This window comes from Trachypithecus francoisi, unplaced genomic scaffold, assembly GCF_009764315.1.
Source record: "Trachypithecus francoisi isolate TF-2019V2 unplaced genomic scaffold, Tfra_2.0 Lachesis_group9, whole genome shotgun sequence".
NCBI classification, from domain to species: domain Eukaryota; kingdom Metazoa; phylum Chordata; class Mammalia; order Primates; family Cercopithecidae; genus Trachypithecus; species Trachypithecus francoisi.
The window spans coordinates 68,147,606-68,173,022 of NW_022681474.1; the positions used below are offsets into that span (position 1 = coordinate 68,147,606).

Here is a 25,417-nt window from a genome sequence, read left to right on the forward strand (position 1 = left end):
TTTTAGTAAAGACAGAGTTTCGCCAGGATGGTCTCGATCTTTTGACCTCATGATCTGCCTATCTTGACCTCCTGGATGCTTCTTTCTGTTTTAATTCTTCTGCCAGTGGCAATCTACTTGCTGTCATCCCCAAGTTCTAATGCATCTCCAACTGCTCCCCACATCACAAGAGAGCCTACCTTGCATCCAACCCTAAATTGTATTTTAATGATTTTTAAATAAACCTGCTTTAATGAAAAGTGAACAGATGAGTATAGAGTTCTTCTCTGAAATCTAGTAAAATTTATTCCTTTGACTCTTTAAATACCTTTGTTAAACATACATTTTAAGTATACCATTTAAGCAAACAAACAAAAAACCAAAACGGGTGGTGAGGGCTTGGGCAGGAAATTATATAAGGTGAACATTCTCTGTTAAAATGGAGTGAGCCAGAAATACCAGTTCTAGAAATAAGACATACACAAGAGTTTATTCTTTTCAAAATGCTACTTTTACCCATTTGTTTCTCCCCATTGTTGCAAGTTGTAAACATCTTTAAAAGATTTCAGGACATTGTGTTTGATTAAGGTTCCAACAGGTGGAGGATATCTTCCAAGACTGACCATAGTTATATTTGGGAAGGAAAGATCAGAATCAATTTAATCAAGATCCTAAATGAAATGGGGGAGGGAGCAGTCAGTGGAACTAACCAGAGTAACATTCTGAGCTTGGAACTGAATCCAGAGTTTATACTTGCGCAAAGCCGGGCCTCCTTCTCCATACAAACTCATAGTACAGGTCTTTGGGATTGTTTCTAACAAACTGAATTTCTCTTCCTTAGCCTGGGGGAAAAATGCAGACTCTGGCTTTATTTTCTCCATGGGAATGATATGGGTAGCTTAAATATTCCAGGTATCCTGACTCGGCATATTGAATGCATTTTCTTATTCCATTAACTGTTCTACATGTCATTAGAGTGACAGTAGTGAGTAGTAAGATAAGCACTGGCTTTGGAGTCAGGTAGACCTGGATACTTAGGTTGCCCTGGACTTTGAGAGCCAGTATTGCATCATGGTTAAGAACATGGACCATAGACCCAGACTGCCTGGCTGCAGGTCCTGCTCTTGTTTCAAAATGTGTGACTATGGACCTTTGTGCTTCATCTGTAAAATGAGGATAATAGTAAGACCTATAGTACAGACTTCTGATGGCAAATGATTTAAATATATCTAAAGCTATTTAATAATGCTTAGCACATAATAAACACTGTTTACTGTGCATTTAAACTATGTAAATATTGGCTTACAAGGTTTGACAAGATTTGTGGTCTTGGAAAAGATAATTAATCTTCTTTTTCTTATCTATATCCATAAGATTTGTTTGCTTTATTTTCAGGATTAAATGTGATAATGGATATAATACTTTTGGCATGGTCAAGAATCAGTAAATACTAATTATTATTGTGGCATTCTGGATTACCATGACTTAAATACTTTACACGCAACATGAGTTAAACAAGAAGGGTTAAATGAACAGGCTGAGAAAGCATATCACCATCTAAAATATCATTTTCTTTTGTGAATGGCATTGCAAGTTTCACAAGCTGATTTTTGAACAGGATATAATCCCAAAATTTAACTGGAAATCTGAAAATTCATCATTTTGCCATGTATAAGATTAAACTGCTGAGAATATGATTTTTTAAATCAGAAAAAAAAATTGTTTCACTGCAGGGATAAAGGCCTATGTATCTCAATTCTGTTTTTGCTAAAACCCACATGTGTATAATCACAGGTCTCTAAGTAAAATGAACTCACATGTTTTCTGAATAAATATTTTACTACTTTTCTATTTGTACCAACTATCATCTAGTCTCTGTGCAGTGATATGAGAGAGTCAGTATAGGTTGAACAACATAATCCATAATAGCATCAGAGTGAATAGTGGCCATTAATATAAAAAACACGTAATAAAGTGATATGTTTTGCCTGTTTTCCCTTACGTTGGAGTAAGTGTGAGAACTGAACATGCCTGTATTTTATAGATTAACAATGTTTTAAACTAATCTGGGGCTAGAGGTCATCAAATATCATACCTCCCTCAATACCTATCTGCCAAATTTCCAATTATTATGAAACAATATTGACTAGTACTTTAAAATTTCTTCTGGCTTAGCAGTACAAGAGGCAGGTACATTCCACATTGAAGAGTAGAGTTCACGTGGATTTTGGCAACGCAATGACTGTTTAGGGCCTTCCTTTCTTATAGATTCAGAAATGCTCTTTATGTGTTAAGGTAAATATTGAGTTCAAGAAAACTAAAATAAGTTATTAATTAGATTGGTTTGGGTTGGGATATTCTACTGATTATTTGCTTTTTCAGTTGAAGGTGCTCAAATATATTGATTTGATTAAGAGAAATCCATTGCTCAATTCCATTTGATTTATTTTGTCATAAATAATATACAATTCCCTTCCAGGATATTTCATATTGTCCTCTTTATTAATCAAGATTAAAAGGTTTGGTGTTCAGGTTACTTTCTCCCAAAATACCACCACACTGTGTTTTGTTATAAATAATTTTGCTAAAGCCAAAAGAAACCTATCATTATATAGTTCATCAAATAATCACACAAATTATTTATATTATAAAAACTGCAGTACAATAATAGTAGTTTGAGAGCATAATGTATGTAGATTGATGATGTTTTACTTGTTCATTGAGAGTGTAGAAGAGTTACCCCAGAGAGGCTAGCGATAGGTTATAGGACAGACTCAAAAAATTACACTAAACTGGTATGTACTTAGTTTATAGAAAGTGTCAAGGATAGGAGAAAATATTAATATAGGAATATGTCCCCCAAATCTCTTGATTAAATCAAGAGAATATTTATTATGCATGGGTAGGAAAACAGTTTGCATGTATCAAAGAACTAAACATAAGAATTTAAAGAAAGAAATCTAGTCACTGATATAATCTGTCATGATTTTAAAGGGTCTGTGAAGGACCTAGAGGAAAAAGTAGTAGTTATTAATCTTAAAATTGTAGAACTGGATGGGACCTTATAAATAATTCAGTCCAACCTGCATACTGCACAAAGAAATTTGAGCTCAGAAACTCTGAGTAACTAGGAAAAAATTATTCAGTAGTCAAAATGTACATTGAATATTTAGTCTCAATTTACAGTTGAAAAGCTCTTTTTACTAGTCTATGCTGTATTCCAGTTACTTGCCAACTGTGTTAGTGGGCCTATTTGATCCCTTATAATTGTGCTCTGAATTATAAGGGATTGAATAGGCCCACTAACACACACTGCTGGCAAGGAGAATAACTCAGTGTTAAACTGTTATGCCACATGCCAAAGATGCCTTATAGGCCTCTGTTTTTGGCCAAGATTGGTTTCATATTCCGGGGTGAGACAGAACTCAAAGGTGTGGATAAATTGGCACAGCCACAAAGGTTAACTAAATTCAGGGCTGGGATCCAGGAAGAACATTAGATGAAAGTCTTTGGAAAGTTCATAGATGAGAAAGGTTATAAATCAGACTTCCTTCTGTCAAGCCTCTACCCTTAAAGTCCCCAGTCATCTCACTATATACTTAGTTCCAACAGTGTCAAGGTTATAGATGTGACAAATTGATTCTTGACATGAGTCATGTTTTTTGTCATCTTTCTGACAGAGGAGAGAGAATTTAAATTCTGCTAAGGAGAGCAGAAATAATTATGTGTTATTTCCCTGGTATCATCAGGTTAAATTCAGACAATCCTGTAGCCTTGGTTTCAGATGGCTTATGAAGCAAGTTTAAGTATCAAAATCAGGAAAGTGAAACAAAGCATTAAGATTCCAGTATCAATGGAATCAAATACTCCAGGATACAATATCTACCTAATTCTGAGGTCGATTCATTTTCTAAACTTGCTCCAGGAATAACTGTTTCCCCTCAGCTTCAACATACTCACTGAGATGGACCCTGATCATTGCTTTCCTTAAACATCTTTTAAAATCTCTGCAAGATATTTGAATCAGCAGCCTCCCTCTTTTTAACATTCTTAGTTCTTATCAAGACACCATCAGGAGCACTAATACATGGTTTTTGTTTGTTTGTTGAGTTTTTTTGGATATAGGACAGGGCAGTCCATCTGAACCTGTTTGGATTAAGGTAGCATTCTTCTCTTACCCCTCCCTTTGTTTACTCTGGCATGCCAAACCTGCTTGCAAAGTGTCATGATCTATTAGATTCACAGAATCAAAGAAAACAATAGTCATTTCTCCAGGATCTTTTAAAAAATGTAATCACTACTTAAATGTGAGCCAACAATCAAGTACAATTAGAGTTTTTCTTATCCTACATCTTTTGTTTTATATTCATTTTCCCAGTGAAGATCAGGGCAAGACAATAGCATTTTACTGTGGTAAGTGCTATAATAGAAGTACAGTATATGGGCAAAATACAGCAAGGTACACCAAGAAACCAGTCATGATCACTACTTGCAAAAGGAGAATGGTGTTGGGGATATCATCATCATTTCCCTGGAAAATGACTAAAATAAACAAGCTGAGTCTTAAAGAATAGTGTGAATTCAAGAAAGAAACTCTTGGAAGAGAGGCAAACATCTACACTAATGGAAGCATGACTTTCATTTCATACTATGAGAAAGAAATGGTGAGTAAGTGGTATTGGTGGAAAATAAGATTGGCAAAATCATAGTTTGAGACTGTAACATGCTCAATACTCTGAACTTATTCTATGGTTACTATTGTTGCTTTGAAGTTTGTAAAACAGGAAAGTAATTATCAAAATCATGTTTTTGTACTTATGTAATTGCCATGTCAACAAGTTTATTAGGTAGATATGATTATTGTGCCTGTTTTTAATATAAGTATGTGCCAGACACTATTACAAGTGTTTAGATAAATATATAACTCTCTAATTTATGTAATTGTCATGTCCACTTTATTAGGTAGATATGATTATTATGCCTGTTTTTCAGATGGGAAAACTGAGGCCCAGAAAAATTAAATAAATCATCCATGGTTACTTGTTTAATAAGTAGCAGAGAAAAGTTTTGAATATAGACTATTTGTTCTGAAGTCTGTGTTTTTAATCACTCTTAATCATTATGCTAAGCTGCTGGGGAGAAAGTTTGGCTTACATTTGAGGTCCTTACAGCACATCTGAATGTAAATTTCCAAAAGGTAATTGGAAATATGATAATGGAATCCCAATGTCAGAGCTGAAGATGTGGAATTCTTCAGCATATGAACGTTCATTGGAGTTGTAGACACTGTCCAACAAATAGTGCATACTTTTATTGGCCCAAATGAGAGTAATAGGGACGTGAAGACAGCTTGATGAAATCAAGAGTCCCTACTTCTAGACCCCTTTTGTAGCGATAATACAAAGCAACAACTACTGTATTATTTCACAAATATATTTGGTTTCATGGTTTTTTATAATTCAAAACAATTATTTGACTGTGGTACTTGGAAATTCATAGAACTCTTTTGCACCTAACTACAGTAATACCAGATACTGAAAGTTAACTTAAGGAAATAAAGAATCCTAATCAACATTTATCTATTATCAAATTTGGATTTGAAAAACTTGCGCAGTCTGTCTTCTAAGTCCAATTCTAAACTCTCTAACCAAAGCTTTACTGTTGTTACAAGGCAACAGGGGGTAGTCATTTGTCTTCCCTGGTAGCATTTTGAACAATAAATTGAAAAGCCTGAAGCCAGGATACATCAGGTATCTGAACAAAGAAGCAGGATTGATACTTTTCTTTCCATGCTGTTGTAAAAACCTCATTATCTAAACTCTTGACTGTCTGTTGCACAGACCCTCTCACTTCTTTATCAGTTCCAATAAAATATGCATTTATAAAGGCTGCACTATAGCTTGGTCATATCATTATCCATAAAAGCTTACCCACTGAAAATACCTCTAGCCTTCTATAGTCAGTGCAAAAGCCTTTCCATAAGCTAGAATGCATGTTGTGCTTGATAAAAACATAAAATATTATCTGTGAATTTAAAAAATTAACAAAGAAATAAAGAAGAAAAATTACACACACACACTTACAAAATCAATGTTCTCCATGACCCTAAGACACACAACCATTTCGTTGAACTCAACGGACAAAATAATTAAAAGCTATAAAACATTAGCATTCACCACATTTTCTCATCACTTGAACTGCATTGTCTGCATCACTGCTAGCGGAGGTTTTCCTTAACTGCAACATTTTGAATAAGATTGTGTAAAAATAAAAACAAGTATTTTCAAATCACCAAAATTCTAGCACAGGATAAGTTACCTCTGTCAATGTTTCTGCTTAATTCAAATAAATAAATCAATCAGGCCTAATAACCAGATACTTTAAAAGAGAACAAGACAGAAGCATGACATGATTATAAGCAGAACTATAAAATAAAAAAATGCAAGTTAGTGTAAATTATCTTCATGATATTGGCAGATCCATCTCTGAAAATCTTAAAATAATAGGAGCCTACAAAAACACATTTTAGCGTCTTCTTGCAAAACATATTCTTTATTCTTCCTTTGAATGGTAGATTTTTTCAAAAAATTGAAGATATGTTGAAATACAGTTTCTTAGGACAACAGATTAGTGCTATAGCTGAAAATTTTCTAGAGCTTAGCAATCCAAGTGTTATACATATCATGTTATATGGACAGGAATAACTCAAATTGCACTGGCTTGTACATCTCTCATCATTTCACCTGCTTATGAGAGTGAATAGGGGACAGTCATATGGACACACTGGGCACTGCTACTTCTTTGCTTGGCTGACTCCTCACTCAGTGTTACTGTGTTTATATTAGGCTATGAGATTTTGAGTTCTGCACTACTAAGCCCCAGTATTTTCTCTAAAAGGCTACAGAGCTCCCTAAAGTCAATGGCCATCTTATATTAAAACTCAATCAATGATTACCTAAGATGAAAACTCTGACCTCCTGGTGCCCAAGATCTTTTACTTGTTAAATGGACTTTCCTTTGGTTTCCCCATGCAGCCATTCTCCCAGTGTGTCATCCTCCTGTTTTGATTGACCTCTCTGCCCATATTTTTGTATTTCTTTCTGAGGGAATTGTTAAACAATATCTCAATACCATGTTGATTTGATCCATACCTACAAACACTGTTTTTATTGAAGTAATAAAAACTTTGCTTCAAAACTCTGGATTTTTTTTTTTTTTTTTTGAGATGGAGTCTCGCTCTGTCGCCCAGGCTGGAGTGCAGTGGCGAGATCTCCACTCACTGCAAGCTCCACCTCTCAGGTTCACGCCATTCTCCTGCCTCAGCCTCCTTAGTCGCTGGGACTACAGACGCCCACCACTGCGCCCAGCTAATTTTTGTATTTTTAGTAGAGACAGGGTTTCACCATGTTAGCCAGGATGGTCTCTATCTCCTGACCTCGTGATCCGCCCATCTTGGCCTCCCAAAGTGCTGGGATTACAGCAAAACTCTGGATTTTAAAGATGGAAATAGATGTGAATGGGGTGAGTGTGATTCCATAGATAAAATAATAATTTAGAATTCAAATTTTGAAGGCAGGATCAACTAGTTGTAGACGAGCAACAGCAAATGGACTAGTCATGCTTAAGTAAAGTCATGACCTGGGAGTTAGATAAGCCAGTGCTACACAGAGTGCCCATAGCATGAGTGTCCAGAGTAAAGAGAGTCCGTATATTTTTGAACATAGGTGTGATGTGAAGCAAATAGTGCTGGGGAGAAACAACTGCAGCTGAAGTTACCAAGATGGTTAGAATGTGGAACCCCATCTAAGAGACAGATTACATTGTCTTCATCTGAACTAGTTTAGGCTGGAAATAGAGAAGCAAAAACGGGATTTGGAAAAGGAGTGCTTTTAGTTGCAAGTAACAAATCTTATTATTAATGATTTAAATCATAACAAGAAGTCCAGATTATGGTTATTACGAAGTTTAATAATGTCATTAAATCTGGATTATTTAACATTTCCCTCTATCATCATTTGTTTCTTACTGTTATGTGTTTCCTCATAATTTCAATATGGATACAGCAGCTCTAAATTGCATGTTTTTACACAATCACTTAAGAAATAAGAGACTGAGCATTCTCTTTATATGACTTGCAAAAAAGACTCTGTGCCAGAACCACTCTAGCAGATTTCCTCCTACCCAGCTGGTCGGGACTAGATCACATGAAACACCTTTAGACCCATCAGTTGTAAAAGGTCAGGTTTGGTTTAATTGCCTGAATAAAATCAGGGTATCATTATCAAGGAAAAATGGGCAAATAGTGTCTGCCACAGAACATATTGTGGAAGATACACAAAAATGAAATTGAATACTTATTAAATGTGTAAGACAGGTTATTAAAAATAATTTGGACCTTGAATCTTGGATCTTAGACGATGGCCATTTCTTTTACATTGGTGTTATGAGGAAGATCTTAAAGGCAATTAATCTGTTTAGTCTTAATCTCTGGTTCCTAGAGAAGACAATCTTGAAACGTTTGCTTTTTGTTTTTCTGCTATGATGCACATTCACATGCAGAACACATTTCTTATGAGTAGGCCCATTTCACTGAACACTGTATTAATAAGGTGAGCTTCTAAGCTTGAATCCTAGGAAACTAGCTTTAGCCCTTCCCCTTTCTTTCCTACTCCAGGAAGTATATCAGAATGCAAGTGAGTAAAAGGGCATAATTAGAGGGATAACCTTGAAGCCACTCCAATTTGTGAGAAAACAGTAAATCATTTTCTAATTTCAATATTTGAACTATTATTATTACTATCAAATTATGCCTCTTGTGACACATGTCACAAATAATTGAAGTGCACCAATGTGTCTGGACCCCTAGGTTAAAAGCTTTGTTCTAGAGGACAATGCTCTTCTTTCTTTGTCACCATTGTGCTATTATCATTACATTGTTTTTTTTTTATTTTTTTTTTATTTATTTTTATTTTTTTTTATTTTTATCTATGGATATTCGAATTGAACAGTGAGATTTAAAAGAGAAGACAAAACCCAGGGAATCTAAAGTGGAAAGCACATATATACACGCACCATTCAGTCTATTATTAGGCATATAACATTCAAAAATTGGGGTCAGTTAATATGAGGATTGCCCAGAATTCAAGCAGTTTTTAATCACAAAAGTCAATCTTTCCCTTGAAATGGTGCAATTAAGATGCGGTAGAATGAGCAAGCAATCACATTTGGCACATGTTTCTGGAGGACAAGAGAAGCTGGGGACTGCCATTCAGAAAAACCGAGTGGAGACATTAAATTTCAATGATCAAGGATTTTTTAAAAATTTTAAAAAGACTCCCAAACTAGAGAGGAAGAATATCTTAGTGCAAAGTATTCAGAGGTAGAATAAGAAGAGTGTGTTGGGAGACCTTAGCCAGGACAAAACAATCCCAATTAAGAGATCTTTTCACTAAGCTACAAAATATTTTCTCTTCTCAAGAAAGTAGCAGCACAAGATGGTTGAGAGAATGAGGGCTTTGGAGTTACGGCGATTTGGAATTAATCCCAGCTTTGCCTCTTACTGTCTGTGTTACCTTGGGCAAGGCACTGAAATTATCTGAGTCATAGTTCTTAGATACCTTATCTAATAAGTGCAAAAAATAATACCTACATCACGAGGCTGTTACTAGGATTATAGATAATATTGCAAAGCATATGGTCTTGGCACAAGTTTACAAAATGGGAGCCATTATTACAAATTCATCTTTGTGCATTCTTTCAGTTTTTGCAATTACAATTGATAAAGGAGTGTTATTGTTGTTTTCAAACCTTTGACAATCATAGTAATGACAATGAAACAGGGTATATACATCCCATTCCGCTATATCATTAATCTGGATCCTCATGTTCTGTCTTTCTGACAACCCTATAAGGTAGATGTCGTTGGTTTTCCATTTAACAGGGGAGAAAACAGACTTAGAGAAAGAATTTGTTTGAATTTATGTGGTTTCCCTCCAGAGTCCCTATTCTTAACCCCTCAGCTCTACTTCCTTCCTCCCTTCAGCTTACACACACCCTTTCACCTACATGGTCACCCGCATAACCCTGAGGACTTTAATCTTTGAAGTTACACAAAGACCAACATCATAGTGATTAAAAACCACACATGGCTTCATGCTTCTCCTGGTTGCCGAATTCCAGTGCCTGGGGATTAGTTTAGATGCCTACTGCTTTCAGGTTGGGGATTGCTGCCAATAAAATTTCCTGTTTCCTAAGCAGCTGGGAAGCCAACAACCAGCTGCTCTGAAATGTGTTTGAACCTCGTCCTCTCAGCGAGGAGACAGCTGTGCTGATCTATAGAAAGACTCTGGAAGATTGTTTTGTGTTTTATAAGACACTCTAGGCAGGAAGAGAGAGATTTCTGATTTGAAGAGAGACTAAATTCAGGAACAGAACTCTTTAATATTTCCCGATCACGGATCCTTCTCCAACCTTTGATATTCACTTAGGTACAGAGTGTGTAAGTCTCAAATAAATAGAAAACAGTCACTTTAATTGTTTTCCTCAGGGTGTATTTTTTATACCTGACATATTCTATGCCTCATGTCTGAGATAACAACCTTGTTGCTCCAGGCATCTCTGGAATAATTTCCAAAGCACCGTTCTGTCTTGTTATCTGCTTCCCTTTACTTCCAGTGTGTTGATGAAGCAATAATGGTATGAGTTAATGCTGCTGCTGCTTAACCTATATTTAAACAATTGACATAGTACATATTGTAATATTTGTAAAGTCATGGCAGGCAAGGCACCATGGCAGTGCCCACGTCTACCAGTTAAATGAGACTATGAGAAAGGTATACATTTCAAAAGCACACAAGAGCCCTGAAAACTGGTTCCTTTATCATGGATTTTGTTGTTGCAATTGTCTAAAACTAGTCATCTTTTCAATATAGCTCTCACTTTATAGATAATTGTGAAAGTCAGCTGTTAATTTAGTAATAGAGCCAATGACATAGTTTACAGGGTCAAGTTAACCATGGTTGAATCTTAAAGCCCCTGAAAAAGCTGGGTCATGAAAGAAATTTTCAACATGTGGCAAAACTTCAGCTGTATTTCAAAAAAATAGAGAAGCTGATATTTTATTTGAAAATCAGAAAACCATATTCTGTATATAAACATGTACAGTGTATATACTTATGTATATAAGAATTAATTTAAAATTAATCTGTTCATCCCCTTGCTCTTGCAGCGTCTATTTTCCCAACATTGGAATTTGTAAAGAGAGGAATAGACATGTTCAACAGCATCTTAAAGATCAAGAATATGTAAAAGGGCTGAGAGCTAAACCCCATCCCTCTATCATAATTTTTTTCTAGAGATAGAGATAGAGAAGATGACATTTATACAAAATGTTGATTTGGTATAAACGTTTCTTTGAATGAGAGTACAAATGTGTGAACTTTATTTTTTAAGCATATTCAATATTATAATTACAGAAATAAAAATATTAAGTACTATGAGATTTTAAGAATCAAATCACGACCTACTAAAAATGAGGGGATATGCATGCTCAGGCTAAAAATCCATTTTGCTAGTCATGGTTACTTTTACTCTCAGAACATTTTCCTAGTCAAGATGTTTTGACTACTTACTGATTTTCAGCTAGAGTTAACCAGTAGGAGACAATTGACAGACTGCTGACAAGCAATCATTTATTTGTGTTAGTTTATCTACTTGGCATGGGTTCATCTTCTCCATTTCCTTCAGCACCAGGATGGTAACAACTTAGGCTGATGGTGAGGTGAGGGTTGCTTTACATTTGGCTTCTTAGTTTTTCTGTTGCCCATATAATTAATTTACTGTGTTAAATTCCATGCTTGAAGCACCTAGAGTAGTTTCTGGTTTTTTTACTGAGCTCTGACTGATACACTCACCGAAAGGATTGTAATTAACTGAGCTGACCTCACACTATTTCAAAAACTGTGTGAAGTGTGTGTACATACTCATGTGTGTGTAAGTACAGGTGTGTGCACATGCACATGCACACAAATGTGTTGTGGATAATGGGAAAGATTCATAGTACCTGCCCCTTCTCTAATTGTCAAGAAATGTTCTTGTGCTGTTTCTGGATTTTCAACCATGGGTAGAATTTGTCCTAAGCTGTATTCCACCAAAATCCCCAAATTTGGTGTCATATTATTTTCCAGTTCACCTTATAAACTTATAAAAGCTATAGCTTTGGCCAGGCGCGGTGGCTCACACCTGTAATCCTAACACTTTGGGAGGCCAAGGCAGGCAGATCACAAGGTCAGGAGTTTGAGACCAGCGTGACCAATATAGTGAAACCTTGTCCCTACTAAAAATGCAAAAATTAGCAGGGTGTGGTGGTGGGTGCCTGTAGTCCCAGCTACTAGGAAGGCTGAGGCAGGAGAATGGTGTGAACCCGGGAGGTGGAGGTTGCACTGAGCCAAGATTACGCCACTGCACTCCAGCCTAGGTGATAGAGGGAGACTCCATCTCCAAAAAAAAAGAACTGTAGCTTCATTTATGTGCACGTGTATGTGTATTCACAAATCCAAGATTAGCTGTTATCACATTAAATCTTAATAACCAATACTGATAATAACCAATACAATTGTATTGTAATTATGCTGAAAGGAAACTGAGGCCCAGATATGCTAATAGATTTCTCCCCAGGCTTTGTATTTAGAATGTGGCAGAGTTGGGATTCAAATATACGTTGTCAACTATAAAACTGATGTTTTATTCTTGGGCCAATGAGACATATTTCTCAAGAAGTTAAAGTTTTTTTTAAGAGAAATATTAATCTAAAAGTGAGAATTTGGGACTTTGGGACTTTCTGACAAGCATGACTTCCAACAGATTTGTATTCTGAGTTTTAAACATAAATAATGAGAAACATTATTTGATCAGGGGTTTTTGTGCCATGTCTAGAGGCCAGAAACCTCCTGGTAGATGGAGTGAGAGTATGAAATGTCTGGAAAACATTAACAGTTTGTGCAGAATACAAGAGAATAATTTAATTCATGTCTACCTTTGAGAGTATTTTGCATGTGGTTTCTGCACTTAATGATTCTACAATTTATATAAGTAATATTTCCAGTAACTAATTCATATGCCAGATATCTCCTGTAGACTGTGTCAAGTAATAAAAGGGTAAAAAAGAACATTGTCTCTGCCTACATGGATCATATTGCCTTCTGATGAATCTAATGTTAAATGAAGTATAGATTTCTATAAGAACATAAAAGAGGATCCAATCTAGTCTTAGTATCGTGGAACTCTTCCCTGAGAAAGGGATGTTAGCATCATAGTATGATGCTGGTATAAAGATAGACACAGAAATGAAGCAGAAATAGAGCCAAACATATATGGTCAATTTAATTTTGACAGCAATTCCAAGATCACTTAAAAAGAAAAGAAAATCACTTTGACTAAATGGTGCTTGAATGATATCTGTATATGAAAAAAAGTACTGCACATTACTCCATATATAAAAATTAATACAAAGTAATTATAATCATAAACATAAATCTCTAACTTCAAATATCTGGAAGAAAGAATAAAAGAAAATCTGTTTAACATTATAGTGGCCATTTTTTGCTAGGACAAAAAGTATTAGCCATAGAAGAAGAATAAAAACAGTGACGTTTCTCTTTATACTCATCAAAATTTCTAAAATGTAAAAAGAATCAAAATATCAAAATACCAAGTGTGACTGAGGATGTAGAATAACTATAATGCTCATACAAAATGGCAAAATAACTTTGGTCAACAGTTTGTTAATTCCTTATGAAGTTAGACGCATACTTAACAACAGAACATAGTTTTACTTGTAGTTATTTACCCAAGAGAAATAAAAACATACTATACAAAATAGTTGTACAATAATGCCATAACAACTTTATTTGTTATAGCAAAAGAAATAAACCGAATGCCAGTCACAAAGATAATGAATTAACAAATTGCAGTATATGTATAAAATGTAATACTTCTCAGCAATAAATAAAAGAGACTACTGGTACATGCAGCAACATATGTGAAGCTTACAGATGTAATGCCATGTGAAACATCACACAAAAAGTTACATACCATAGAATTCCATTTATATACAACTATAGAAAATATACATCTAATCTGTAGTGCTCCGTAGCAGATCTGTGGATGTCTGATATCTGGGGTGGGGAGGATCTTGACTATTAATAAGCTTAAAGAAACCAGTTGACATAAATAGAACACTGATGTAACAATACTAAGATTCACATTCCTTTCTAGTGTACCTAAAGCATACGATATTTGACTATATGTCATAAACAAAGCATCCACAAATATAAAATGTTTTAAATCATTCAGAGTTTATTCTTTAATCACCATAGTACTTTACGTTAGAAATCAGTAGTAAAAGGAAGACTAGTAAGTCCTCATTTACTAGAAAAATTTTTAAAAACTCATTTAATACGTGAGTTAACTAAAAAAATCAATGATAGCATATTGAAATCACTCTCCCTGAGTTAGAGTATGATTCAAAAATACCTTGTATCCTCACTTGTATACTGGCATTTCTGTCTAGTGGAATAATAGAGAACCAAAAGAAAAAATAAGTGAAAAATAGAAAATACAGCTGTCATTATTCACAGATGGTATGCTTTCATACATAGAAAATCTGAAAGACTATAGAAAAACGTATAAGGATTATAAAAAATTGAATTGAGCAATGTCTGTATGTGCAAGTCAAAGCCATAACCATAGGAGAATATGCTGAGCTTCATTAGTAATTAATAAGATGCCAATTAAACCTCAATATAATAGCTCTACATACTTGCAAAAATGCCTAATGTGAAAAATATGGGGAAAAAAGTGTAGATGAAGATGTGTGAAAACTGGAAGACTCAAGCCTGTAATTCCAGCACTTTGGGAGGCCGCGGCAGGCAGGTCACCTGAGGTCGGGAGTTCAAGACCAGCCTTACCAACATGGAGAAACCCCGTCTCTACTAAAAATACAAAATTAGCCAGGTGTGATGGCGCATGCCTGTAATCCCAGCTACCTGGGAGGCTGAGGTAGGAGAATCGCTTGAACCTGGGAGGCAGAGGTTGCAGTGAGCCGAGATTGAACCATTGCACTCCAGCCTGGGCAACGAGCAAAACTCTGTCTCAAAAAAAAAAAAAAAAAAAAAAGTGGAACATTCATATATTGTTACTAGAAATATAAATTTACAGAAGCACTTTGGAAATCACTGGAATTATCCAATAAAACTGAATATATGCATTTTCATAACTACACAATGGCACTCTCAGGTACATACTTCATAAAATTGTATATATTTGTTCACCAAAAGACACATACTATAATATTCATAAGTTCCTATTTATTTTTTATTTATATATTTTAAGTAGCTCCAAACTACCTAAAAGCCTATTGATAGCCAAATGGATAAATAAACTGTGATATTTATAAGTAATTAAGTATTCAAGAATGAGAATTAATTGATCTGATAAATGTGATTTAACTAAAAGAAAACAGTTATACAGAGTTACCAGTTGAATAATTTCACATATATGTTATATATTTAACATGTATGTAATCTATTATGTATTATATAATACATCTAGCATACATTACATATTAATATATAAAATGTCTGATTATAAGCCTATCACATATTGATATATATGTGTCATTTTATATATATGTATATACATACATATATATGAAGGGGAAGCATTTATATGAAAGGAATCAGATTGCTTAAGAAATGATAAGTGAGGAAAATAGTTTTAGGGATAATAGATAACCTTTTAGTAAGTCTGGCTATGTTTTAAGATATGGTTTCATAAACATTTAAATACTACAGTGAAAAAGTCAGTAGAAAGGAATACAATAAAGATATATTAAAAGAAGAGCTCAGTGCGGTGGCTTATGCCTGTGATCCCAGCAGTTTGGAGGCCAAGGTGTGAGGATGACCTGAGGTCAGGAGTTGGGGACCGGCCTAGCTAATATGGTGAAAACCCGTCTCTACTAAAAACACAAAAATTAGCCAGGCATGTTGGCATGCACCTGTAATCCCAACTCCTTGGGGAGGCTGAAGCACGAGAATCGCTTGAACCCAGGAGGCAGAGGTTGCAGTGAGCCGAGATCACGCCACTGCACTCCAGCCCGGGAAACAGAGCAAGACCCCATCTCAAAAAACAAAAAAGATATATTAGAAGAAAGAAATTATTAAATGTGCAAAGTCCGCAAGAAGGTACGGAGGAAGAGAACCAGATAATTTTCATTTTAATAGAAATGGATAAGAATGAAAGATAGAGGTTAGGGGCAGTTTCATTTTTACTGTTTCGATTTTATTGTTGTTGTTTGTTTGCTTATTTAATATTTGTTGTAAGTGAAGTAGTCTGCAGAACAAGTAGGAATATGAGGGGCTAGAGGTTTAGGCTAGTGTTTGGGTAGAATGGATACAAGAATTAGCTAAAAACACACAGATGCATTGTCTGTTAGTTTCAGGTTGGTGGCCATTAATTTATCTAGAAATCAATTTGCTCAATGAGGGTGTTATGGCTTGGCTTTGTGTCCCTACCCAAATCTCACCTTGAATTCTAATAATCCCCATGTGTCATGGGAGGGACCCAGTGGGAGGTAATGGAATCATGGGGGCAGGTTTTTCCCATGATGTTCTCATGATGGTGAATAAGTCTCACAAGATCTGGTGGTTTTATAATGGGGTAGTTCATCTTCACACACTCTCTTGCCTGCCACCGTGTAAGACACGACTTTGTTCCTCCTTGCCTTGATTGCCATGTAAGACATGGTTGTGAGGCCTCCCTAGCCATGTGGAACTGTGATTCAATTAAACCTCTTTCCTTTATAAATTACCCAGTCTCAGGTATGTCTTTATTAGCAGCATGAGAACAAACTAATACAAGGGGATTCTCTAAAAATGGTAGACAGTCACCTTTGGCTCAGTGTTAGGGAAATGGATAATTCTGTTCTGCAAGACATCTGTAGTAGAGAGAAAAGTGAGCTAAGAAATATTAAATATTGCCAAATATTATCAAAATGGTGGAATAATCAAGATTGAAAGAGTTGAAAATTATAGGTATGTGAAAACATCTGTGCTCTGGAAGCTCTGCATGGGTTGTAAAACTAATGTCATTTGGCCTTTTAGCTTCACACAGCCTAGTTGTTCCTTGCTTCTGGTCTTGAAAGACCTAAGTGTAGGATCAAGGATGGAGGTTGGTGCTTTGTTACTTTTAGCTCATAGATCCTGAAGCATAATCAAGATGTAAGGTTTAATATTATTGTACAGCCTGCTATGGAGAGGGCAGATCTCAGTGTCCTGATTGATGGTGCTAAGAGGAAGCTAAGGTTGAAACATTGATGTTGAAAGAACCATGCCATACCTAACCCACTCTTGCTGACTCTACGTGGGAAAGAATATACTAATCTTTCTGAATCTGTTTAATTAGGGCTGTAATATTTTGGAAAATTGGTTCTTCAGCTAAGCATTTGCCTTAAGTCAACATGGTTGAAGGATAGCTAAATATTATGATTATTACCAATGTATATATTTTTGTAATAGGTCATTTTAAATAAAAGTAAAAGGCATTCTGAGTAGCCACCTGAATTGGCATTGTTTGTGATTATTTCTTTTTAAGGGGGTATAAAATGTTTCTGGCCCGGAGTATCTCCTTTAGAAAAAAAATAGCTTTAGGAAAAAAAGCATCTTAAAGCTGCTTTTTGACAGGACAAGATTACAACTGAATAAATGTCATATTTCCTTTTATCTCTGGCCCTTTCTGTAGTGTTACATTTACTTTTCTTTTAGTTATTTCATGCATTGATTTCTCCCCTTTCAACTTAAGTTGTTGTCTTTTGTTGTCACATTCTAACAGAACATTGACAAAGGACAAATCTCTGTGCCAATTATATCAGTGGTCCATTGGAATGATTATTCATTTCCAAAAAATGAACTACCTTCTCAATTTAATTAGAAGCTTGACAATTTCAATTTGGAGATGCAACTCCACTTTGCCTGGATTTAACAAAGCTCCTTATCTGATTTGCCTATGAAGTCACTCTGGCTGTTTAGCATTTTTGAATGCATCTGAAAAGGGAGAATGTTCTCAATGCTGACCATTCTTTTAAAAATCTGTTCAGAAACAAAAGAATGTATTAAGCCAGTATTGGGATAAAATTAGCTCTTAAAAGAGACATTCAGAGTAGATCATAAAAACATTGAATAATTTAATGCATTTTGGTTAAAGAAAATGTATTTAAGCATTTACTGTGGTGTAAAACTACTACAATTAGATCAATCTTGAGGTGCAAATGGCACCTATAAGTTAGAAAGACTACAAATATTCTTAAGTCTTTTTATAAATAGTTTATTCTGTCAGTTGTAATCTGCTATTACATATACATATGCCCTTTGACACTGCCTTTGCTAACTTCATTTCCAAATAGTTTAACTCGGTATTTTTGATATGGTTAGGCTTTGTGTCCTCACCCAAATCTCATTTTCAGTTGTAATCCCCATGTGTGAAGGAGCGAACTGTAATTCCCCACATATTGAGGGAGGGAAGTGACTGGATCATGGAGGCACTTTCCCCCATGCTGTTCTTGTGATAGTGAGTTTTCACGAGATCAATGCTTTTATGAGGCAGTTTTCCCCACTCTTGTTTGCTGTCTCTCTCCTGCTGCAATGTAAGAGATGACTGCTTCCCCTTATGCCATGATTGCAAGTTTCCTGAGGCCTCCCTCCCAGACATGCAGAACTGTGAGTCAGTTAAACCTCTTTCCTTTATAAATAATCCAGTCTTGGGTAGTATCTTTATAGTAGTGTGAAAACGAACAAATGCAACTTTAAAAATAACTACATTGGAAAGAAACTCTGGAGTCCTAGGATCAAATCCTGTTATTTGTTGCAAAACCGAGCAAACAAATTGACTTAATTTTATTAGAGAATAAGAAAAAAAAAAGTTTGGTTAATCAGGATTGTATTTATACTGGCACATTTAAAAGATTTAAAGATAAATGTTATGTACTTCCATGTCCTAGAACCTATAATGTGACTTGTTTATGGTTTTTCTTTGCCTTGTTGATATGTTTACTGAGACCCAGATTTTAAAATTTAAAAATGTTTTCTTATGACATAGTCTTAATCTAAATGTCTTTAAATGCTTTGGGGCCTATAAGGTGACTGAGTATTTCTATTTGCTCTTCCAAAAAGTGCAGCTTGGAAATTAGTATATAAATTTTCAAACCACAATCCTAGCAAAATGCCGTGACAACTAAAATACTCTCATTGCTCCTGGTAGCAATATGCATTACAAAAATAAGAGCAAGCTTCTTAAAAGCAGAGTTGTTGCGTAGTCAACTTTAACATTTTAGACACTCTATTAATGTTAGCATAATTTATTTAACTATTTGTTATAGAAAAATAATCATGTATTGAAAGTAGCATATTCTTGGAGGCAGGGTTATGCAATAAGAAAAAACACAAAGTAGAACCAGACTTACTTGGTTCAAATTCCAGCCCTCCTGTATCTGTGTTACTTTGAGCCAGTCACCAGACCTTTCAGTTCCTTTGTTTCTTCCTGTATAAAATGAAGATAATAATAGTACTTACCTCATAGGGTTGCTATGAGCTAATTTATGTCAACTACATACTACAGCATATAATAGATGTTAGCAATTATTTTAAGCTCTTCTTACACTTGGAACCAAACTCTAAACATTTGTCTTTCAAAAATTGCTTTTGTGCAGGGCCAACATCCACCAGGGGTCTTTGAATTCAGGTAAACCTTGAGACTCATAAGATCGTAGGCTACGTTTGGTACCAATTTACCAAAAAGATTGCTGGACAGAACATATATCTTTCTCAGCAGCATCAGGCTTTTCTCTCAGCAGGAGTCTCAGAAGAAGCAGTTGGCATGGCAGTTCACACTGCCACGTGATTGGGAAGCTGCTTTCCCAGGTGACAGACCAGGTGCAAGAAAGTGAGATCCACACCAGTGGAAGTGAGGTTCACATAGGCTTAGAATCCTCATGCAAAGTATTTGTCTGGTAATGGTCTTGAATCCAAACTATAGGGAGTTAGAGACTAGTGTCCTAGAGTAGAAAGCATTCTAGTGTTTTGACACAATCTCTGTGAGAAACTTCCAAAAGCAAAAGAAGGAATATGTACCATGTCTTTTTTAATATTCCTCTTAGCTATCGCTAATTACAATAGGATTTTGGCAAGGGTTTGCTATCAGACATTCCAAATCGACATAGTTGTCAAGGATTTATAGGCATTTAGTGTTTTTGTGAAAAGATCCAGATGTTCTATATAAACTGCTTACATGGACAAAATGTTGACATTTTATGAGGAAACAGAAAATGTATTTTATTGTTGCTAAACCCCACCTTTTTGTAGTAAATGACTATTGACATGCTTTCAAGAACAAGCCCTTTATCTGTAAACATTTGTAGAATTGGTCCAATTTGTACCATTATTAAACTGAAACCTACATAATACCGCAAAGCACAGAAGAGACACTGTAATAAAAGCAACTAAGATTTATATAGGATAATATTTAACAGTATTCTATTTAAATTGGCATTATTTGGGTTGTTTGCAAAACACATTGCATAATTAGCATAAGAGTTAATTGAACATAATCATTTATCCATCTAGATAACAAAAAAATGAGGCAGAACTTATTGATTTATGTTTGGGCATAGACAATATTGAGTAGCGTATTGTGACATTAATAGACTATCAGGTTCTGTTATTTTTATTTTTACTTTTTCTTTTCTTTTCTTTTCTCTTTTTGATGCAGATTATTTTTCTGTCACCCAGGCTGGGGTGCAGTGGCATGATCTCGGCTCACTGCAACCTTTGCCTCCTGGGCTCAAGTGATCCTCCCTCCTCAGCCTCTCGAGTAGCTGAGGCAACAGGTACATGCCACCACGCCCATGTCTGGCAATTTTTTTTTTTTTGTAATTTTGGTAAAGACAGGAGTTCTCCATGCTGCCCAGGCTAGTCTCAAACTCCTGAGCTCAAGTGACTCCCCTGCCTCTGCCTCCCTAAGTGCTAGAATTACAGGCGTGAGCCACCATACCCGGCCCAGACTCGGTTGTTTTGAAACCGTACCAGTGTTATGAGAATAAGTACAAGATGTCTGCCTCAGAAGAATGGCTATCTTCCTATTTATCGTGGCAAATGGTAGACATCAACTTAATATAGGAAAGAGGCGTTTAATTTAGAACACAATTCTCTTTGAAAGTTATTTAAAATATTGTCCTTCTTCCGGAAGGGAAGCTCTTTGTATGTGACAGTATGCAGATATTTAAACATAACTCCAGGAGCTCCGAGGGACTTAGATGACATTACTGTTCCTAATTGATACCTTGGTCAAAAACACCTCATCTAGATCAGAGAGGAGTGTTACCAGGAAGAGTCTCCTCTATGGTAAATGTTTCAAGTTATATTTCACTGAAAGAATTTTCAGTTAATAAAAGTGATTTGTAATAGTAAAAGAGTTTAAGGATCTGAGTTTTATAGTCGGTTGTTTTGCTCCACCAGGCCTTTAGAATAAATTAACATTCTTGTCTTGCACAGGTACATTTGGGAAGTTCAGAAAATTTTGTTCAAATAAATTGAACACAGACCCAAAAGTAGTGCATTACCTTGTGCAAATTTGCCTTTGTTTTTACAGAGAGAATCCTATTGAATTTTTCCCTTAAAGGATTTTTCATGAAAGTAGACCTGGATGAAACGATGTTTAATAGTTTTTCGCAGGCATTAAATTGTGCATCGTTATTCTCTACGAGTAGGCCTGAGACACTGCTTGGGCCTTGAATACAATTTTCTACCATTAGCTAGGCTTGACTTTGCCCATTGCTTGTGTAGCCTGTGATTTAACTGGTAGCTGGTAGGTGCATCATAATGCACATAGTTCTTAGACCTCAAAGATCTTCATACAGTGTTCTACAAGAGTTCCTCATGAAATAACTATATTCTTTCAGTAACTATCCTATCCGTCTGCAAAACTAGAGGGATAATTTGTCTGGTGATTTTCCTGAGTCGAGTGGGGAAGATTTTACTATAACCATTTAGGATTTTAAAAATCAAAGGATTTGGGAGAGGCCAGGATAAAAGATCACAATAGCACAGGCAGGGATTTGCTGATTCAGTGAGGAAAGAAGACAAACCAGTTTTCACACTTTGAGGCATAAATGAAATTTCAACATCCTCCCTATACTGCTGGTTGATAGATGATACCACTTACGTGAAAAAAAATCAAAAAGCGATAAAATAAATATGGTGTATAAGACAAAATTCATAGTTAAAAGGAAGAAAGGATAATGCAAGTTTTAGGTAAGACCAAAGTTAATGGTGAAATCCTGAATGACAGGAGGTCCTTGGGACCTGCTTCCATGAATGACTTTGTGATGGTGCAGAACCCTTGGGACAAACCCAATATTTTCATGTTTGAGCAATGGCATTACCAAGGATTCTCAACAGTACTCCTACTATCTCCCCATTTAGAAAAACTGGCTTATTTCTGTGATGGGATTGGAAACCCCTTATAATAATTAGCCCATCAACTCCAGGAGGTTTTTGTTAATTATTAAAAGACAGATTTTAACTTACAATCTGTCTGTGAAATAATTTAATAACAAATGTGGTATTCTATTCAAAGACTAGTATTTTTTTAAGTTGTATACAGATTCAGAAGCTCCAAATGTCCTCCAAAATACATTTGAGTGCTTCATGAAATCCTTTTTCATGTTTGTAAAACATTTGTCATTCCTGCCACATGCACAGATTTTACATTTCTGGCTTCAAAAAGTAAAAAGACTTAAAGATGTGTAGTTGCCAAGTATTATTGCCTTTTACATTACATATTTTTTGCTGTTACCTTTTCAAGGATTTCAGGCTTGGCATATAATAGAGCTAATTAAATTCCTTTCCCAGGAAGCAACCAGCTAGACCACTGCTCCAGGCACATAACCTCAGCTTTCTCCTTTCCTCTGCTCATTTATTCGGTATGTGAGAAGAGACTCCTCGAACAGCAAAGGCAGAGGACTCAGGCCAGGCAGCTGCTGATGGATTTTAGTAACTACAGAGCGAGTGTGTGAGTCTCAATCCTGACAGCACGCATCACAGAGGGGTGAGAGTGGAGGCACATCTTCCTGAATGAGTTGGCGGTGGATGACAATCTGCCAAACTAAAATAGTGGAAGAGACATTGGTTGTATAAAAAGGAATCAACTGGCTGGGTGCGGTGGCTCATGTCTGTTATCTCAGCACTTTGGGAGGCTGAGGCGGGTGGATCACCTGAGGTCAGGAGTTCGAGACCAGCCTGGCTAACATGATGAAACCCCATCTCTACTAAAAATACAAAAATTAGCCAAGCGTGGTGGTGGGCGCCTGTAATCCCAGCTACTCAGGAGGCTGAGGCAGGAGAATTGCTGGAGCCTGGGAGGCAGAGGTTACAGTGAGCCAAGATCATGCCATTGCACTCCAACTGGGGTAACAACAGGGAGACTCTGTCTCAAAAAAAAAAAAAAAAAAAATCAGCTTGGCTTAGTTATAAGGTATTTTGTAAGATTCTAGGAATACCATTTCATTTTTCCTTGAGATTGCTTGTGTACCCAAACCAGAAAATATAACAAAAACAGAATCATGTGGAAAAATGTTTTTTAAATCTCATTAATGCATCTTTACCATTAAGCAATTTTGTCAGTCTTCATAGCAAAAAAAGAAAACAATATTTAATAAAAATCAACTATTTGGCAGTTACTGTACTAGTTTATTTACATGTATTACTTTTCCTTTAATAGACATGCTTGCTTTTTTTTTTTTTTTAATAATGAAAAAACTAGGGCAAAAGTGGTTAAATGATTTTTCCAAGTCAACAAATGACAGACCTGAAATTTAAACTCAATTTCGTTTAATTATAGAGCCCCAATTTTATTTTAAAATACTGTAGGATAAAATAAGAGTTCTGTGTTAAAAAAAAGAGACTCTTTTAGGTGCAATTATTTGGGAAATAGTCAAGAAAGAGACTAGTATATATGCATGTCTTTACCTACATGTATGTATGATATTTATCTTAAACTATTCTCTGAGGAGAATTTTCAATTGTTGTTCATATAAAATTATTTATAGATTTTATTGCAGATAATCCTGTCTTACAGAAAGAGCTCAGGATTATCTCCTGGAAATAGAAAGATCCATTACAAAGAAAAGAGTGACCATCTGGCCTTGTGATATTATGTGGATTGGGGCCCTGAAGAATTTACATGACATCACTGAAAGCCAAGAGAAAGAAATTAATCTCTCTAGGATATCATCTTAGAAGATAGACCGTGGATCAATTGATGTATCAGATAAATAGATAACTGATCAAAAATGGATGTACTGATTGAGGTAGATTACTATACATAGTTGTATAAAATGATTAACTCATTCCTTTCTGAGGTAAAAGCAAAGTGGTATTCTTTGGCTTCTATAACATTAAATCTCTTAAATTCTTAATTGCATTCTGGAATAATAGCTCTTTTTTCTTTTTTTTTTTTTTCCCCTTATAGTTGGACAGTGTCACCTCCCTGATCCAAGCAGCCAAAAATTTAATGAATGCTGTAGTGCAAACAGTGAAAATGTCTTACATTGCCTCAACCAAGATCATCCGAATCCAGAGTCCTGCTGGGCCCCGGCACCCAGTTGTGATGTGGAGAATGAAGGCTCCTGCAAAAAAACCCTTGATTAAAAGAGAGAAGCCAGAGGAAACGTGTGCAGCTGTCAGACGAGGCTCAGCAAAGAAAAAAATCCATCCAGTTCAAGTCATGAGTGAATTTAGAGGAAGACAAATCTACTGAAACCACTATTCTACCTATAGTGCCTATATGACAAAATCCTGGCTAACCACACTGCTTTATTTTACACTGAAGAAGTTCTGTAATTTCACTAAGTTTTGGTGTTTAACTCACAAATAACATAAAATATTGGGCGCCAAATCAACATAAGCAATATATATTTGGGATCATGTCATTGTCATTTCTGTATGGTCAGCACCTAATAGTTAATGAATATTTGCTTGTTGAATGAATGGAACTGTCATGTGTCAGTCTTTCCCATCATAAAGATTATCTACTATTTGTTAACAAATAAACACAGGAGATGCAAGAGAGTCCTGTTTATCTATAATACTTCAAGTACACTTATCATCCTTATCTTGAATTAAAACACTAACATGAGCTCCTGACTTGGTTTTTTAATAGAAACAAAAGACTTTTATAAAATATTTTCTCATTTAATCTCCGTGCTTTCTTTACCTGATCTAACCTGGTATCTAACCTGGCAGAAATGTATGATTCCTGCCATAGCTAAAAAACAACCTTTTAATCTCTAGATAGCTTTACTCGTTGTCAACTTATTAGGTTAACATCCATT

At 35.6% G+C, this 25,417-nt stretch overlaps 1 protein-coding gene across 2 annotated transcripts in view; it reads left to right on the forward strand.

The window, feature by feature from the left end:
* CTNNA3 (catenin alpha 3) overlaps positions 1 to 24,931 on the forward strand; it is a 1,797,749-nt gene extending 1,772,818 nt beyond the window's left edge. For both annotated transcript variants that reach the window (XM_033209585.1, XM_033209586.1), the window contains exon 18: positions 24,556 to 24,931. In XM_033209585.1, coding sequence (XP_033065476.1) covers positions 24,556 to 24,843 — 288 coding nt within the window. In that variant the 3' untranslated portion in view covers positions 24,844 to 24,931. The remainder of the gene's footprint in view (positions 1 to 24,555) is intronic.
* Positions 24,932 to 25,417: the final 486 nt, after the last annotated feature.